Genomic DNA, 18,374 nt, shown 5'->3' on the forward strand with positions numbered 1-18,374 from the left:
CAAAACGCCTGGATTTTCATTTCCGCCATCTGTGATGCAAGGGACGAACAACCAGCGTGAGGCTCGTACCTGGTCCTGGGGGGCCTCTCATTCCCGGGGGCCCCATGGCTCCTTCTGGTCCTCTTGGGCCTGGTGCCCCAGGAAGCCCCGGGATTCGGGGGCAGGCATCCTCGTCTGCAGGAGGCCCAGGTTCACCTGAAATTGGAATCACCACTCATGTGAGGGACCTAAGCTCCTTCTGCTGTCTCTGCTGGGGCGGGCTTCTGACACTACGCTGAAATCTAGAATGTTCAACAGTGCGAAGCATTGTCTTGTTCACTATGTGCTGCATGAAAACTTTTTCCTAGGAAGCTTTTTGTTGAATGAACGAAGGACTGTAAGAATGAATGAGCAGATGGGATTTCAGTCAGAGGAAGCAAAAGAATGAAAAGTATGAAACAGTGAAAGTTGGCTGAGATGGCACTAGTTTGGGGGCCTTCAAAGGATTTGCAATCTTTGGGCCATTTCTTACTAGGTGCCAGCATGGGGGGAGGGACCAGTGGGTTCCTAAAACCCAGTTTAATGTTGCTCTGATTCATTAGCCTACACTGCGGCCAGCTGGACTCCCATGGTGTCCACTACTCAAGGAGACAGAATTTCAGGATTGCTAGTCACTGAAGCAGTGACTTTCAGCCTTGAGTGCACGCTGGAATGTTCCAGGGAGTTGTAAGAATACTGATATCTGGGCCCCAGCCCAGAAATACTGCTCTAATTGGTACAGGATGTGTTCTGGGCAGTGCCCTCAAGCTTGATTGCAGAATAAACCCATCTGCGGAGCTTTTCAAACATACTGATGCCGGCACTCCATTGGGACTTATTAAAAAGGAATTTCTCGGGGTGGAACCCAGGCATCACTAATTTTTTAAACTCTCCAGATAATTCCAGTGCCTGCCAGGGCTGAGAAGCACCGCTGTAAAGCTGTGGTTCTGATGTTACCACATCAGAATCAGGCTTGTCAGAGCCCAGAGTTTCTGAGTTAGTGGGTCTGGGTGGACCCCAATATCTGCACGTCTAACATGTATGTAATGTGCCCAGAGGAGGCTGATGGAGCCCTAAACCACCCAGGTTTAAAATGTTTTTTCTTCCTGGTTACCTTCACATCTTTAAGACTTTTTTTTTCCCCCTAAATCTTCATTCAGTCACCCTGCAAACATTCCACAAGGGAAAAGAAATAATAATAACACCCTAATGATACCAGCTAACACTTACTGGATGCTTCATCGGGCATCAGACCTCATGCTAAGTGCTTTGTGATTAAATTCTCCCACCCAGCCTGTGTGTGAGTGTGTGTGTGCACTACTGTTATTAGAATGTTACGGGAAAGGAAACTCAGGCTTGGGTGAGTAAGTGACAGTGAATACACAGCACAGTTTAGATTAAAATCATAAACCATAAACTGCCTTAAGAACTCAACATCTGCATGATGAATTCTATGAAGTGCAACGTATTTTAAAACACACTGTTTTATTAGTTATGGGTTTCTTAAAATCCATGCAAATTTGCAAAATAAGTTTGAGAACAACAATGATAAAGCAGTGAGAAAATCCTCAAAAACATGGCCATAATGAGAACATAGCCTATACAGTGATTGCTGGGTCTGTGCAAAATGGACTTGAACCCTATAAGCTGTTTGGAATTGAACCCCCTGTAAAATGTTGTATGAAACCAGAAGTAACACCAAGTCGGAGGCGTTTTTACGGACTGTACAGTTTAATGTAAAACTTGTCTTTTCTGCTCTGGGTGACTTGAGAGCGATGTGTGTGGGCATTTCCTCTTTTCCCTGAATAATCGGGTGCATGATGGTGGGAATTTACCGGTGCAGGTGGAGTGGAGGAAACAGGTAAGTGAAAGGGGGTGGGCGGGCAGGGGTTTGGCTGATAATTCACATGTAGGGTGTTGATGCTATTTCCGGTGAGTTCATACACTCAGCCACAGAGTAAACACTAAAAGGGCTGAAGTGAAAACACATTAAATACATGCTGGTAATTTTTAACTACGAACATTTCTTAAAATTCTGATTTTACTTTTCTTTACTTTTTGATAAACCAGAAGCTGAAAGAAAGGGGCTGAGGCATCTCTTCTAAGGACCCTAAAAATAATCCACAGCGTCTCTATTCAAGGCAACGTTCCTTAGGGTTAATAACAGACGCCTGGAATGAACACATTCACGAGTTTCCTTTTCTTCTTTGGAGAAACTCTTTTTATTCTCTTTGAAAATGCCAGCCACAGAATAGTATGTTGCCCTTGCACTGTGGAGGATTACGTGAACACTGAGCGGAGAAGAAGAATGGCATTTTCATTTTTACACACAAAGAAATTTGCTCCTTGAACATGGACTTCGGGCTGGAGAGGAAGGCTCGTCACAGCCCCTCGCTGGGTGGCTGGGACCCAGCTTTTCATGTTGCTGATCCAGCTTGTTTTAGGGACGTTCTCTGTATTTATGTTGTAGGCTTTATACAGGAAACTTACACTGGCATGTACTGTAGCATTTGACAGAGAGAGCGCTTGTACTCTGTGCCTGAATGGAAATTATTTAAGCTGAGTACCTACACTGGCTTGACAACCTGTAATGAGGCTCGGCACGGGGACCCCCTAATACGGGGTTGCTGTATCTGTACCGAGAAGCAAAGGCATTAAAACCTAATATAATTGCAGCACCTCATCTAAAAAATTAACAAAGCTTAACTCACAAAGATAGTAAAAAAAAAAAAAAAAAGAAAGAAAGAAAGAAAAGGCAAGTATGGAAATGACTGGACACAAGATTTAAAGGAAATTATTAATTTTATGGCAACGCTTACCTCTGGAACCTGGAGAGATCCAAGAAACGAGGCCACACAGCGATTTTCATATGGTGGAGAGAGATTTTAAATGCGTGAATTAGGACAAAAGTGAAACAGATCATCTGAGAACGTAAATACTGATTTGAGGACGGTACTGATGATAAGCAGATTGACAGCATCTTATTTACATAAAAAGTCCGCATCACCGTTATTGACAAGAACAGCTGTGATTCACGGAGTTTTCGTATCTAGAAAGACCTGAAATGAAACTTTCTTGCACAACGCAAAATTCGAGTTGATTTCTTACAGCAAATATGTCCTAATTTAATGTATAATAGAAACTGCATTCAACGCGGCTTTCTTATTCTTTGGCCTTGAGTGCTAATTTTGGAGATTGCAAAATGTTTTGAACTGACTCCCTAATATTGATTTAGGATCTTGAAGAATATTACTTCTGCCAATCTCAGATACACAGGTCTGTTTGCCCTTCCAACTCTTCCTTGGCTTATAATGATTCTATGATGAAAACGTGTTGTCTGTAGAGCTTAAATCGAATAGCTTTTCATCTTCATAGGAGCTAATGTATTTTACAGAAAAAGTTAAATAAAACATATAGGAAAATCAATGGGAGGGCATTCAAGGACAGGAACTGAATATACAATCTTCGCATCCAATAATCAAATCAGTCTTTGCCTCTTATGTGAGGGAACACAGATTTATTTACCTTAGAAAAATGTAAAAATCAAGTCCTAATTTTCAAACTTCCTTGTTCTGTTAATAAGTAAGTTTCTCAAACCTGAGACTTCATAGTGTGGCCTGAGATAAATCCAATCTTTATCCAAAAGGGCTTAACTTATTAGAGTTTGCTAGTAATTTCAGAGCGATTACTTTCTGAAAGATGACCCTCATGGTAAATATCTGAACAAAACGCTGTGTGTAGGCTGCTAGGTGAAGGTGACTAGGCATCAGAAGCTTACCTGGAGCACCCGAGGTCCCTCGTCTGCCTGGAGGTCCAGGTAAACCCTTCTCTCCAGGGGGCCCAGGAATTCCATGTGGCCCCTGCGGCCCTGGGAATCCCATTGGTCCTAAAAAGAGTATATGAAGACGAGGACACGGGAATGAAGCAGTATAAAGACAATGACAGTTTGATGGGCTGCACTCAGAGGTTCACTTCGAAACAATGCAGGACAAAGTCAGTCTTAGAGTGCAGAGTAGGGCTTCTGCAGGGCTGCGAAGGGCTGCCTCTGTCTGAGGGAAACACATCGAAAGGACTTTCATTCCATGATCAAGACGAAACTAAAGTAGAGTGAAAAGCTCAGTAATCCTGAACTTTCTCCGGAGACCATCAAAGGGCTGCGACTGAAGGGCAAATAATGACAGGTGCCCCCCTGCCTGGGGACCACGTGCCTCCCGGGCCCATGTTCCCACCCTTCTCTTGCTCACTTTCTGTCTCAGCTGCACCGGCCCCTCTGTGCCTCGCACGTGCTGTTCCTTCTCTCCTCCCCATCCACAAAGTCCTCCTCACTCTGCAGAGTGCAGATCACGCCAGGGAAGCCATTCCTGGAATCTTAACCCAAGCCCAGCTGCCTTTTGATAAGCACTCAGAGAAGTGTGCTGACTACTCCACTCAGAGCATTTACCTCAGTCTCTAACAATGGATCCTTTAATGTGAGTGTTTCTGCCTTCCCCTATGAAACCCTGTGCTTAACTTCATTAGAGTGAGGACTCTGTTTAAATGTGTTCACAACTATACTTCTGTAGGTTACTAATAGATATTTATGGAATAGATCAAATATCTCCCATCATGTAAGTCTTAAAAGGTTAACTGAGGAAAACTCCCTCATCCTTTTTAACAGTTAAGCACTCTTTGGCCCTTACGCCTCCAGTAATGCAAGTTAAGAAGCATGATTAGTGGTTCCACCACTATTTCTAACTCTTTGTATTTATATGGTTTGCTATTTCCCTAATCCTCAAGTATATTTCCAGGTGGAGGTTCATTCTCTAGGGTAACCACTGGGGAGGAGGACTGTCTTATTTGGGAGAGGAACAAGGTTGTATAGCCAGCCCCCTCCTCCTTCCTCTTAGTGACTACAGTGCTGTCATGTCTTTCCATTTCTGGGGTTTAATAACTGGAAGCCCAAATACCTGCAGGCATAAGCCACATTCTCTAAAATTGATTTTATTGCTAATAAAGATGAAAGGGGCTGCTGTGTACTGTTGTAGAGGTTGTGCACTGCGCAATCCCAGGGACACCATTTGCATTATAGTCATGGCAGCCTCGTGGTGATTTTGACCTCCCCTCTGCCCTAATCATTTGTCTTATTGCACATTTGGTTCAGAAGTCAGGCAGGGTGCTAGTTATTGGACTCCTGCAAACTTCAACTTCTGCTCCTCTCTGGTATCCAGCTTCCTTATACATAAGGGAGGTAAAATGGATAATCACTGTTGGACTCTTCTCAACAAAATATTCTATGAACCTAATAATGCTCTAAAATTCTCGTGGCCAAGAACTAAGATCCCCAAATATTAGCAGTTCGGTAAAAATTAATTAAAATAAATATTTTAGCCTTCAATAGTGAGGGAATTCAGTAATAAAGACCCTTTTGTGAATATGTAAAAGCAAAGTTGGCAGACTAAAACTGAACTGTCCAATATAGAAGCCACTAACCACATGTGACTAGTGAACACTGGAAATTGGCAAGTCCAAATCGCGTTGTGCTGTAAGTCTAAAATACACACCAGATTTCCAAGGCAGAAAGGAATGTCTTATTTGGGAGAGGTACTAGGTTTGTACAAGCAGCCCAAATTATCCCTTTGATAATTTATATTGATTTTATGTTAAAATAATATTTGAATATATTATGTTAAGTAAAATATGAAAGTTCATTTTATTTCTTTCGACTTTTTAAAATGTGGCTACTACACCTTTTAATTACATGTAGCTTGCATTAATTGTCTACTGTTCAGTTCTGGTCTAGACAATTATCAAGTGCATTATTAGGGGCTAAAGATGAACTTGTGTTTCTTCTTCTTACTTGTCCAACTGTTACCCAAACTTTAGGACTCTTCAGGAAAGCCAGGACATTCTGGAAAATGTAGTCACTATTTCCATAGGAAATAAGAATTCTCTCACAGTGTGGTGCACACCCCAGACCCTCAAAATCCAGATAACGGAAGTCAGATTTGGCTACTTAAAGACCAACTTGCATTCATACCTTTCTGGCCGTCTTTACCATCACATCCTGGGAGGCCTTTGTGTCCTGGAGGGCCCGGCGGGCCGGGGGGACCTGGCGGCCCCGGCAGGCCACAGTCACCTGGTTCCCCTTTCAGAAGGTCAACGCTCCCAGGGGGCCCTGGAGGTCCAGGTTTTCCTGACCACAGGGAATAGGAAAAAAGTTTCTTTCACTCAAAGACAAACATGCATGCAGGCTGCCTGAGAGCTTCTAAGGGAAAGTAATTGAATGATTTACAGTCAAGGATGCAAGGAATTAGAAGAAAAGGAAAGTCAAGTGCATCAGAGGTGAAACAGTGTGTCTCAGGGAGCCCCAGGTGAGAAACGATGTAAGCAGTCTGTTAGTAACTGTTAGACAACGTGAGCTAAGCAAAGCCTTCCTTCTCCTCAGAGCCACTCCTTTGGGAAGTATCGGTTTATGGTTCTTCTTTGTATTCCCACCCCACTGCTTTAACACAATGGATGGAAGGATGGGTGGATGGATGGATGGAGGGAGGGAGGGAGGGATGGATGGAAGGCAGAGAGATAATAGGCTTTTGAAAAAATCTGGCTGATGGAAAAGTAATATCCACTCAATTCAACTTAAAATTCTATTTGAAAACCAGTGTCTACACATGGGAATTGAGCCCAAATTCTGTTCCTACTTAGCTTCAATACTTCTAGCACATTTTGAGCATTTTCCTTTTTTTTCCAGTGTAAAATAAGATTATGTATTTTACCCCATTCTTACTAAAATTCTAAAGATTGAAAGGCAGTGGGTTTGTGCTTCTCTGGAAGAGCTCTGTGAGCTGGTGGGAATGTGACTGTCTGCATTTGGCAAAACACTGCACCGAGCTATGCCCTTTTCCCAACTCCCTGACCTGCTTGGGTCCAGTCTTACTTTGTTAAACTTGCTAGAGTTTGTGCTGGTGAACTGATGAGAGGAACAAAATCTACTGTTAGTAGGCACGGGAAGAGACTCTGCTTCTGTGTGTGCGTCAGGTCTGGGTCCTGTCACTCTGGGCCAGCCAGCGGACATGCTGTATGTGCAGGTGCTGAGACCAACAAATAGATGAGAGAGCCTCCTGCTTGCCCCTTCTGCACCCTCTGCTCAGCATCAAGCCGGCGATGGGAAAAGTGTTTCTCATACCTCTTGGACCATCGGGGCCAGGAGGTCCCTGATCTCCAGGCAGACCTGGGTCCGGAATGTCACCCTTAGGAGCTCTTCCTGGGGCACCTGCGGGACCAGGCGGTCCAGCTCTCCCTGGAGGGACAAGGTCAGATGTTAGTCTTATTACATTGGAAGGTTTGGATTTAGTCATTGAGAGAAGGGCAAAGCGTGCTGCTTCTTACCTGGGGGGCCTGGGGGGCCTGGGGGGCCTTTTTCTCCAAAAAGTCCTGGAGGAGAAATTCCTGGGCTCCCGGGGTCTCCTGGCTCCCCTTTTGGCCCAGGTATTCCCGGTGGACCTGGTGGGCCCATTTCATGTGAACCTTAATGAGGAAAACAGCATTAGCACTGCATGTTCTCCTGTGTGTCCCTGTTGTGGCGTCTGCAAAGAAATTGCGTCCAAATAAGCACATGACAGGGGAGCAGCCGGTTCTTCTGGGACCAGCCACTGGCTGCAAGGGCGACCCGAATGGCGGCGACCCTTCCTGGGTTGCCATCTGCTCTCTTAAGACCCATCACGCTTGTCCAGCAGAGACAAGATTTGAATATTTCCCAGATTCAAAAACACGACAGCTTCAACCTTTCCAATGGAAAGAGTGAAACAAATGAGATCTGACAGTAAGTGACTGTGAACAAACTGGTTTGAAATTCAGTGGTGGAAACTGGCAAATACATAGAACCATTGTGCAGTTTCACGGTGAAAAGGGAGAACTTCACTGGTTTCTCGTGGAGGGCACACATTTTATCAGACTATTCGGAAGAGCCACGAAACGCATCCTAAGTGACCTAAATGACTTCTTGATCTTCCAAACTGTATAAAGGTTTTGTCCCTCCCCAGCGACAGATCCCAACCCAGCAGCCCGACAATTCAGTCCTTTTCCTGCAGTCCCTCGAATCTGCAAGTCTGATTCCAGTTACCTTGTCTGATTGTGCGCTGTTTCTCTGAAAAGTAATGCAACCAACGTGCACTCTACAGAACCAGCTGCACTGTGGATGATCAGCTCATGTGTGATATCAAAAATCACAGCCATGTGTTCAGGTAACTTGTTTGAGCAGCAGGCTATGGAGGGAGGCTAGAAACGCTAATTAGACCTGCGTGGTCATACTTGGCATCACTACACTTAAAACAATACCCCCAAAGTCCCGACTACTTTATTTGTTATTCATAACATTTTGAAATCTAGCTCCAACTGAGCAATTATTCGGAGTATTTTTAATAGATAGTCACCAGCAGTATTAACAAAAGTCACTGTTAACCAACCATTCCTTCTGAAATAGGGGTTTCTCAGGGGTCCTTTTTATTTGTCATCTTCAGCACCAAAAACAGTTTCAACATTCTGTCTCTAAGCTAAACCAGTGTCTTAGTTTCGCACCCAAATCTCATGACGGGAGGAAACACCAGCGGATTTCCTGGTCCAGTGATTGCAGTTCAGCCTCTTACAAAGGGTTTTCTCTTACCTGAAGCACCTTTGGTTCCTTTCTGACCCTTTAAGCCATGCAAGCCGTTCAGGCCCGGCGACCCGGAAGGACCTGAAACACATCACAGGCCTGTGACCCACAGGGGAAGGCTAGCTGGCCAAGGTCTCTGGCTGCATCCTGCAGGCACCGTCCGGCGGAGGGTCAGCTGATGGGGACGGATTCTCCAGGCGGGAACCATGAGATCTCACCACCTAAACGTCATTATCAGGGCGGAATCCATGCCAGTGGTCATCATTTAACACCTTCATTTGATGGACGTTTTCTGTTAAGACAGCTTAACACACACCTTTCTTTGGTTTTAACACACTGCTGGTGGTTTATGACCGCACCATGAATCTCTCTCACCAGATACAACCCAGAATTACTGAATCTTGGTATAGGAAATGACCTCCAGTTTTATGACAATAAAATCATCCTTGACAAGGAAAGAGACTGGGTGGGAGCAAAGCTGGGCCATCTTTCCCCCAGACTCAGAACCTTCCCACGCCACCCTGGTTGGTACATTCTCCTTTCTTCAGAATCTAGTCAGATAAGTGCCATAGGACAATGGGGGCAGGGGGGCCTGTGGCATTCTGGGGAATACAGGCCCGATTGATTTTTTTTTTTTAAGCAGAAAAAACAGGCCTGCAGGTCAAGTGTGGCTGTAGCTAGTTCTTTGCAACTACTTCTTTCAAAGAGAACCATTCTGATGCCTCTTTACAGAGACTAAATTTATATCATGATGATCACTGAGAATGCTATTCTCTGTACTCAGACAAGATCTCCTTTCAGAACCTTCTGTCAGTTGTCACTGTCGTTCTCCACAGATATACTCATCTGACTTTACAGATGTTGTCACTGAACACTGAACACCTATACGTTTATAGAGATCTTTATATCTATACGTATAATATACTTACTATATATAATATGTATATTTATAATATATAAATCTATAGATTTACAGGGAAGAAGTGAAGGGAAGGAGGAAGGGAGGGGAGAGGCAGATCGCTAACAGGAACAGAACATCTCCTGGCTACTAATTCTTCTGCCAAGTGCTTCACGCACGTCTCACTGGTTGATCTGGGAAAAAGAATCTTCTTTTCAGCCCCAGGCAGCGCCCGGTCACCTTCCTATTTCATTAATGGATTTCCATCCAGGAACTGTTCTTTCTCATCCAAGGCTAGAAGCCCCTCAGTGCACAGCCAGCCTTTCACCCACTTTAGGGTCACACGCCTCTACCTTGCCGTCTCACACCCTCAGCTGATGACTAACACCCGGAAGTGCCCCTCATCCTCCCCAGGACACCCACACGGAGCTCCCTCGATGCCCTTCGGCCGGTGCCCAGCCCACTCTGCACAATGCACCTGTCTGCGGTGACTGGTTTACTTTGAGTAAATCAGTTGAGGGCAAGATCAGGTCTTGTTACTCTTTCTACGCACTGTTTGGCATATCTCCTGACAGTAAGTGCTCAATAAACGTTTGTCGAGTGAGTGAATGAATGAACGTACAAATTTGGAGCAGGGAGGGTGAGGGACTGGATGGGTGGAGAGAAAGTTATAAAAAAGAGTGGACTCCAATCTCTACTTGCACGTCACATCTGTCATTGATAGATTTATGGGCTGTGGAAGATTTGGGGAAGTTAGAGCTATCCCCTGTGTATAAATAACTCAAGTGCTAGTTATTGTCTCTTCATTAAAGCACGTCCTCTGTAGACATCCTGTTGGAAGATGGATCAGTTAGTTGGTTCCATTTTATTATTTATGGGTACTTGAAACAAAGTTATTCTATTTTTAAAATCTAAATGTTAGATTGCTGCGAATGAGCCATCTTCTCTTTTTTTTTTTTAAGTTGAAGTGTATTTGATTCACATTGTCGTGTTAGTTTCAGGGACAGCACAGTGATTCAGTTGTAGGTTCATTACAGGTTTAGCTACATTCTCTTGCACCCCCCCCAAAAAAAGTAAATGCACCCTTATTTTCCCTAAAGCTTGTATTTCCTAAACATTTTTACCGGTTCTGGCTGAATTTATTTTCCAATTCTCTTTTCTATTTCTGAGCAAATGTTTCAAGTTTGCACCAAAAGAACACACAGACCTTCTTCATCTGCCAAATCCGGATATTTATTGCCATCTATCTGAAATGATGATACATTTTTTGAGACTACTTCACTATTTCAATGTGTTTTGATCTCCAGCTTAAGCCACCAGGATTAATGGCTTGGAGGACTTGGCTGGGGGTGGAATGTCTCAGCTTCTGCCAACTCTCCATTGTCACATCAACACATCCAGACCCTGTGCTGTCACCATCCCAGCCCCCCACCACTGCTGAACTGGCCGACTCTTATCTGACCCAACGTTATCTTTCTAAATTGAATGCAGTTACATCTGGGTAGGGTTTTGAGGGCAATTTTTCCTTTTTATTGGAAGCTTTTTATCAGCCCCATCTCTAAATCAGAAAGTTGTTCATGCATAAAATACATACAGGGCAGATGAGAGGCAATTAGTCTAACAAAGCACATTCCTTGGTAATGAGGATTTTTTATTCACCTCTCTGGTCGTCCTCTTGCTTAACGACCATCATTTGAGGCTGCATCTCACTGCAGCTCACAGGCCGGGGGCCCTCCTCTAACCAGGGAGACTCAAATCTCCCACCCCAGCCGTAATCATAATTGCAGTTTCCATCTGTGTTAGGCAGCAGACTCTTTGGGACCAGATTCCCACTCTGAGGTTTTCCTTTGTTCGAAAGCCTGGAAATGCCACTTTATGCCCCAGGGGCCTCTAACGGCCTTTATACTTTTTATAGGGTGACCAACTTGTCCCTGCCTGCCAGTGGCTTCCATCTTCCAAGCACTGAAAGTCCTATGTCCTGAGCATCCCCGGTCCTGGGCACACCGGGACAGCTGGTCACCCTAACTTTAAAGATGGGAAAGAGAGACCTTTCTTTGTGACTACAGGTAATGGTTGAACAAAGTGGAACACTTAATCAAAACCGATTCTGAAATAAGACTGAATGGTTTTTTAATTCAGAAAACAGATGAGTGCCTCCTAGGAGACGCACAAGATCTAAGACATGGTGTCTTAACCATGGAGTCTCGGTCCCCAGATGTACTCGGTGACAAGCGCTGACGAGACAACGAGGAAAAGAAAGAAACAGCCTCTGACTTGACAGAACAAACAGGCAGTTACCCTGAGTGGTAAGTGCTGTGGGGACAGGGCAGGAGGGGACAATCTGGCCAAAAAAAGGGAAGGAGGATGTTTCCATGATTTTCACAGTTCTAAGGTGCCTGGCACGTCCATGGCTGAGAAAAGCCATTTCCAGGTGCTTTTTTTCTTATGAAATAGTTTACCTGCCACCAACCAAAATAACCCCGCCCACAGTCTCTACACGTTCTCATGCTGAAGATTACTGTCTTTAGCTTTCCTTTGTCCAGTCTTATTTGAATGCCTAGCTAGGAATCAAGCACCTTCCTTTTAGAGGCATAGGTACTGGAAAATGTAAATCTAAGAATCGAGCTGTTTTTATATATGTCGAAGTTAAATTTTAAATCTGCTTGAACACAAGCAGGACTCAGGATCCATATGGCCTGTCCTGGCCAAGCGAACAACTTTGAGTTCAGCAGCTGGTCTGTTCAAACAAGATAATCAGTCCCCTTGACTTATTTAGAACATACCTCAAATATTTAGTTTCTCAGTTCAAAGTGTTTCTGCTGGAGTGCAGTTCATTTTCCTATCAGAGTGATAAACGGCAACAATGGATTTATACTGTAGACATTTTCATTCTTAGGAATGTCTCTCACTGTTTTGTGTTTTTCCAAACAAGACTGGTAGTTCCCTGGGCTGTTTGCAGTGAAACAGTGACACTGCGTGGTCAGGAAGCAACACTGCAGGATCCATCTGTGCACTGCTGTGAATATTTGGGTTGATATATTCATTTTTCTCACCTTCTCTTCTTGACAAACTTACTATTTCAGAGCACTGAATTATGGTGCAATTGGAAATAATTTTGTTATTCAAGCAAAGTCGTTAGCCGTTAGTTTTTCAATAACATCATACTGAAGTTGGGTGATAAATGTAAACTAATTCAAGGCAAGGAAGGAACAGCAATAGCAAAATAAATTTTGTCATTTTTGTCAAACTGGGTGTGTAGAATGGCACCAAGCCACTTGAAAATCTTGGCTTTTTTCTTAAACTAGGAGAGTTGGAAAAAGTGGCGATACAGCAGAAGTAAAATAGTGGGAAATGTTTTCTTTTGGTTCTTTACCAATTTTGTCTTCCAGACACTCAAAAAAGCATCAAAGACTACCCCACCGGGGCTGGACGGATTGCCAGAGACAGGAAACCGCCACAATAGCCAGAGGGACTCCTAAAATAACAGAATGATCATTTTACTTGGAACCCTAAACTTATCACCAATCATGACACTTCATGTGACTAAAAATGCCAGTGAAGACAAGGAAAAAGAAGAAAAACAGTACGAAGATATTTTGTCTTGTGATGGGAGCTTTTCCCGTCAAGTTACTTGGCTGTGTAGAAATATGTACGTGTACCAACTCTTCAAAATAAATGGCTTCCCTCTCTGCAGAGGCACCAGGTAATATTTACTACACTACTACTTGCTGGAAAACTGGAATTATCTGAAATCTGTCTGATGAAGGAAGAGGTAAGAGTGTGGGAAAAACATTAATTGGATTTTCAAAACAATAAACTGAGTAAGCCCCAAAGAAGGGATTTCCCATTCTTCTGAGAGCAGGTACTTCTTATTTTATCAAAATTTGGTGTATGAATGAGCCAATGAGCAGAAGGTAAGTGGGAAGAAAAGGAAGGAAGGAGACAGAGGAATCTTGGTTACAGAAATCTACCGAGACTTGACCTTCAACCTCAGTTGTTCATTCCTCTATTTTTCCATTAATTAATTAGTTGTAAGTACTTATTTATTTGTAAAAATAAATTTACATATTTTATATATTATATATTTGTATATTATATTTTTAAATTTATTTAAAATTTTATTTATTTTTATAGATAAATAAATACAATAACCAACCAATAGACTTATGGGGAATCTATTGGTGACAAGGATATAAAAATAGTTCTTGCTTTTTTAAAAATTATATTCTACTTGGTGAGAAAGACCTCTAAACCAACAAGGGGGATACAACACAGATGTTATGCTAAAGGTATACATATAAAACCTATGGAAAAACATTTTTTCCAAAGTGAAAGAAATGGACTGAAAAGGAGGAAGTATCGTGGATGAATGGAGGGGCATAAACATTTGTTAATAACAAATTATATCTATTCTATTCTATTCTATTCTATTTCACCAAACTTATAACCAGTCTGCTATACTTCTAAAGGCCAAAAAACTTAACCAGGAAAAAAGGGTTTCTTTATCAAACAAAGATAATGAATACTAGTTCCTCTTTCTCCTCAGCATCTTATTTTTTCTCTCTTCCTTCCACTTGTCATGACTGGCAGATATATATTTAATATCTATCTCCCCTACTAAACTCTGAGCTCTGCAAACGCAGGAGCCATGTCTATTTTCTTCAAAATTGTGTGCCTAGGGTCCAACACAGAATCTAGGACACAGCAAGAGCTAACTGTCTGGGGAGAGAATAAATGGATGGGCCTGAACTTTATGGAAAACTCTGGAAGTAGTGCCCTCAGAAACGAGGTGGTGGCAGCAGCATTTCAGCAGAGGTGGGTCAAGACTCTAGAGGAGTACTGCCCAAGGAAGACAGAATAAGCGGGGCCGATGGGCATCCTGGAAATGAGCCAGGCCCCAGAGCAATGTCCCTGGGATGCGGGAGAGGTGCTATGAACTTGCAGAGCATCGCTGGGCTTGGAGCTGTCTGATGGGCTGGCCTTCCTTTTGGCTTACCTTTTATTCCCGGAAGACCTGGCATCCCTGGATCCCCCGTGAGGCCTCTCGGCCCGGGGTCCCCCATTTCTCCCGGAGGCCCCCTCAGCCCAGGCACACCTGGATTACCTGAGGACGACAGGAAGGTTTGACAGACACCCAGATGATCTATGAGTTTCATTAACTGGGAAGGTCATCTATGTTCTTAATACATGGGTCACTGGGAATATTATTTTATTACTTTTCCTTCCTAGGCCTCCTAACTTAACCTCAGGAGGAGAAAATACATTTCTGATTGATTAAGGTTGCCAATTATGATTTGAAACTTTCACTTTATTCTGAATGGCAGGAAAATAAAATGCTGTGTTGTATGTGTGCTGTTTGCCTTAAGTCTAAAGGAAAGAAGGAAACCAGCATCCTGAATGGCAGGTGCATTGGGGTGGGGGTGGGGGGGGGCACTGGAAAGAAGCTCTTCTCTGTCAGACCATCACTTTGTGCCTGGCATCCTCCTAGGCATGTAACAGCTGCCTTCATATACTCCCAGACCAACCCAGTGATATCAGACTAGCTCCAACTTACAGGTGAGGAAAAGGTAATTTTAAGTGACTTGTCCAAAGTCACAGGTCTAGAAAATGGCAGAGCCAGACCTGAACCAGGTCTAAGTGAAGGTTGGCTCCTTCCAATACACCAAGAGACAGAGGAGTGCCCGGAAATGTCCAAGCTTCTTTCAAGGTACCTGGATACCCTGCTGGTCCAGAGGGGCCAGGTAGTCCTGGCCTTCCCGGTGGTCCTCCAGGTCCTTGAATACCAGGCAAGCCCTGCTCTCCAGGTGGTCCCAGAAGTCCTAAAGAAAGAAGGACCAAACATCTGACTAGTTGTAGATTGCTCTTCGAGGCGGTGAGTCTATAAAATCTCCAATTTCAGCCTTTTCTTTCCTATTCTTACTTTTTAACATGTACAGTTTTTCTATTGAAAAGATAACATTAAGGAAAATTTGAAAATAAACACTTCTAAGACCCAAGAGTTTATATTCTGATTTTAATTAGCATTGTATTGTCATTTTCCAAGTTTGATATCATTTTCCTAATTATTGTTTTTAAACAACTGGCTCATAGCTTATTGAGTTAACCCTAATTAAATTAATTAATCTAATTTTCTCTCCTATTAGCCATCCAAGTGATTTCTAACTCTTGCTGTTGTGCATAATAATCTTCATATATCTTTAATCAATTTTTTTCTCCTACTAAACTATTTCTTTAGGAAAAATTCTTAGGAGTAGAATTTTTAGGTAGCACAGTACATTATTTTGGTTCTTTTTTAATGCATTTTTAAATGCTGAAGTATTTTAAAGTAAATCACAGACATCATGGAATTTCATCCCTTAATATTTCAGGAGGTATGTCTGAAAAATAAGAATGTTTACCTAGTGGCCAAAATAACATTATCACAGCCAAGAACATTAATAACAATCCTTAACATCATCTAATACTCATTCCATACTTGAGTTGCCTCACTTGTCCCCTTAATGTCCTTCACAGCTGGCCTGTCCACACCGAGTCCCAGTCCAGAACCTCACATTGCATCTGGCGGATACATCTATTAGGTTAAAAAAAAAAAAGCCTACTACAGTCCCCAGTTGTGCTTAGTCTTCTAAAACAGACCATTCAGCATCAGGTTCTTGATAAAAAATGGTTGCTAAATGGTTTGGATAAGTGTTCCACCAACTCACACCGCCGCCTGTAACCCACCCTCAGCCCCACGATCACAGCTCCAAGAGTGTGCCGTGCGCTCACTGATAACTTTTTAGTTTGTCCGTTTGTTTTCTTGCTAATTTAGTAAGGATGAAATGCTATTTCCGACTTACTTTAAATTACACTTCTCTGATGACTGGGGAAGATGACTTCCCATGTGTTTTATTTATAATGTATGACTTTAATCTTTATAGGATCAACCAATAGTCTGTGCTGAAAATGACCAGTTGAATCTACAGATAAAATATGCAGTTCTGTATTTACCAACCCATGGGGCTCACAGTCATTATTATAACACATAAGAAACAAGCTCACTTTAGTCTATACTTGCTCCCTGATCAAATTAAGGTCTACGAGCTTCATAGTGTATTATTTTATTTATCCTGAAAATATTCCTGCAGTAAATGTAAGGCAGCATTTTCCCAACTCCAAATGAAAAAAACTGAACTGTTGAAAGGCTTGCCTCTCCAATCACAGTTGTATTAAGAACAGAACTCCTGAGTTAATCTGTACTGTATTTTCTTCCAAAATAAAGGAGTAGGAGGGAGCACTGAACACAGTGTAATCATATCAGATGCCCCGAGACCGGCTACAGATCTATGCCTTCTTGTTAGGCTTGTTCAAATTCAGTGCAGATTTTTCCAGTCAGTGGAAATTGCATATTTAGGTAAACTCTGTGCTGGTGAATAACATATGATATAATTTTAAAAATTTAAGCTAAAGCTACAATTTAAATGATGCTAACCACACAAGACCATGGAAATTACACTCTGGCAAATTTTCTTCAAAAAGTTAGCCTATATGTAAAATAATTCAGAGTTATGATTTTTAATTCAAAACGTTAGGTAATATCAAAGTCTTCCATTTTGGATGACTCTCAGCTTGTAAAAATCTTACTATCTTATGGGTTTACACAAAAATACCAGTAAGTGTGGAAAAATCTCTTAGAGCTTCGCTGACTGATGATGACGATGATGAATTAATTACACTTTACATTTGGGTAGCAATTTTCAGTTTACAGATTGCTTTCAAGCAATCTCATTTGATCTCAGAACAACCTGTAATATGCATAGGGCCAGTTTACAAGTGGGGAAACTGAGCTCCGAGATGACGAGCAACTTGCCCGAGACCGCATGCTTGGTGATAACAGAGGTCGACTTTGAACCACTGATTTTCCTTTCTGAGACCTCGCTCTGGTGCTTATTACAAATCTCCAGAATGCTAACCTCAAAGCTATTTTCCCCTCCAAACATAACACATAACCTGTACATTTCAGTTAAAATATTATATTATCTAAATAATCTCTTTGACCATGCCACAGGTAAAAGACCCACAGGAAAGGCAGTGGGGAAGGAATTTTTTTTTTGCCATTATAATAGCTTGCTTTTCTGTTAGACTTCCATTTTAGCAACCTTATGGTAGAAAAACAAAGAAATAAATTTCCCATAATATTTCTGCTCAGACATTCTTCCTATTGTATGGGATGGCATAGGGCTATCACCAAAGAGATTTTTAAGCTAATGCACAAAATTATTCATATGAGATGATTTAATTTACAAGGGACCCATCTAAATACACTCCTGGTTTCTAACCTGCCCACTATCAGTTGAATGGCACTGGGTATCACTTACTGAACCAGTCATCTGTGGATAAGCATTTGTTCTTTCCACACAGCAGATATCCCTGTGTGCTCATTTTTGTACACTGGCCTGATTACTGATTGGTTTAAGATATATTCTTACAAGTGGATTTACTAAGTAAAAAGGTGTGTACATTTTGTCCGCTGTGGGTCGTCTACTGTAGAAGCAGCCTCTACTGGAGACTAAGAGCTCACTGGTACATCACAGTCTGTTTGTTCTGATGGATTACACGTCAGTTGTTACTGATAAAGTACTGTTTTGAATAACTGAGCTGTGTGGTTGGTGATGAGGTTTTACTTTTTTCGGTTTGGTTTACTTAGTAAATGAGGTATTCAATGATATGTCAGCAATAACACTGCTCTGCTTTTCTGAGTAGGAAAAAGACAGGGCTGGAATGACAACCTGCAGCTGTAGTCAGGGGAGTGGTTATTGCTAATGTATCATTTTTGGTTATAGAAATTGC

General features: G+C 42.4%; 1 protein-coding gene across 2 annotated transcripts in view; it reads right to left on the reverse strand.

Annotated features, from left to right (window-relative positions):
- The window catches only part of COL4A4 (collagen type IV alpha 4 chain), a 119,515-nt gene that overhangs the window by 13,359 nt on the left and 87,782 nt on the right, over positions 1 to 18,374 (reverse strand). The window contains exons 36-44 of one of the 2 annotated variants that reach the window (XM_031452294.2): positions 15,257 to 15,364; positions 14,542 to 14,649; positions 8,657 to 8,728; positions 7,393 to 7,521; positions 7,181 to 7,294; positions 6,035 to 6,190; positions 3,797 to 3,904; positions 2,838 to 2,846; positions 70 to 195 (exon numbers count right to left, since the gene is read on the reverse strand). In XM_031452294.2, coding sequence (XP_031308154.2) covers positions 70 to 195; positions 2,838 to 2,846; positions 3,797 to 3,904; positions 6,035 to 6,190; positions 7,181 to 7,294; positions 7,393 to 7,521; positions 8,657 to 8,728; positions 14,542 to 14,649; positions 15,257 to 15,364 — 930 coding nt within the window. Of the gene's footprint in view, positions 1 to 69; positions 196 to 2,837; positions 3,905 to 6,034; positions 6,191 to 7,180; positions 7,295 to 7,383; positions 7,522 to 8,656; positions 8,729 to 14,541; positions 14,650 to 15,256; positions 15,365 to 18,374 lie in introns of those variants that run through there. The other variant, XR_010380703.1, reaches the window with a different exon arrangement.

This window comes from Camelus dromedarius, chromosome 4, assembly GCF_036321535.1.
Source record: "Camelus dromedarius isolate mCamDro1 chromosome 4, mCamDro1.pat, whole genome shotgun sequence".
Classification (NCBI taxonomy): Eukaryota; Metazoa; Chordata; class Mammalia; order Artiodactyla; family Camelidae; genus Camelus; species Camelus dromedarius.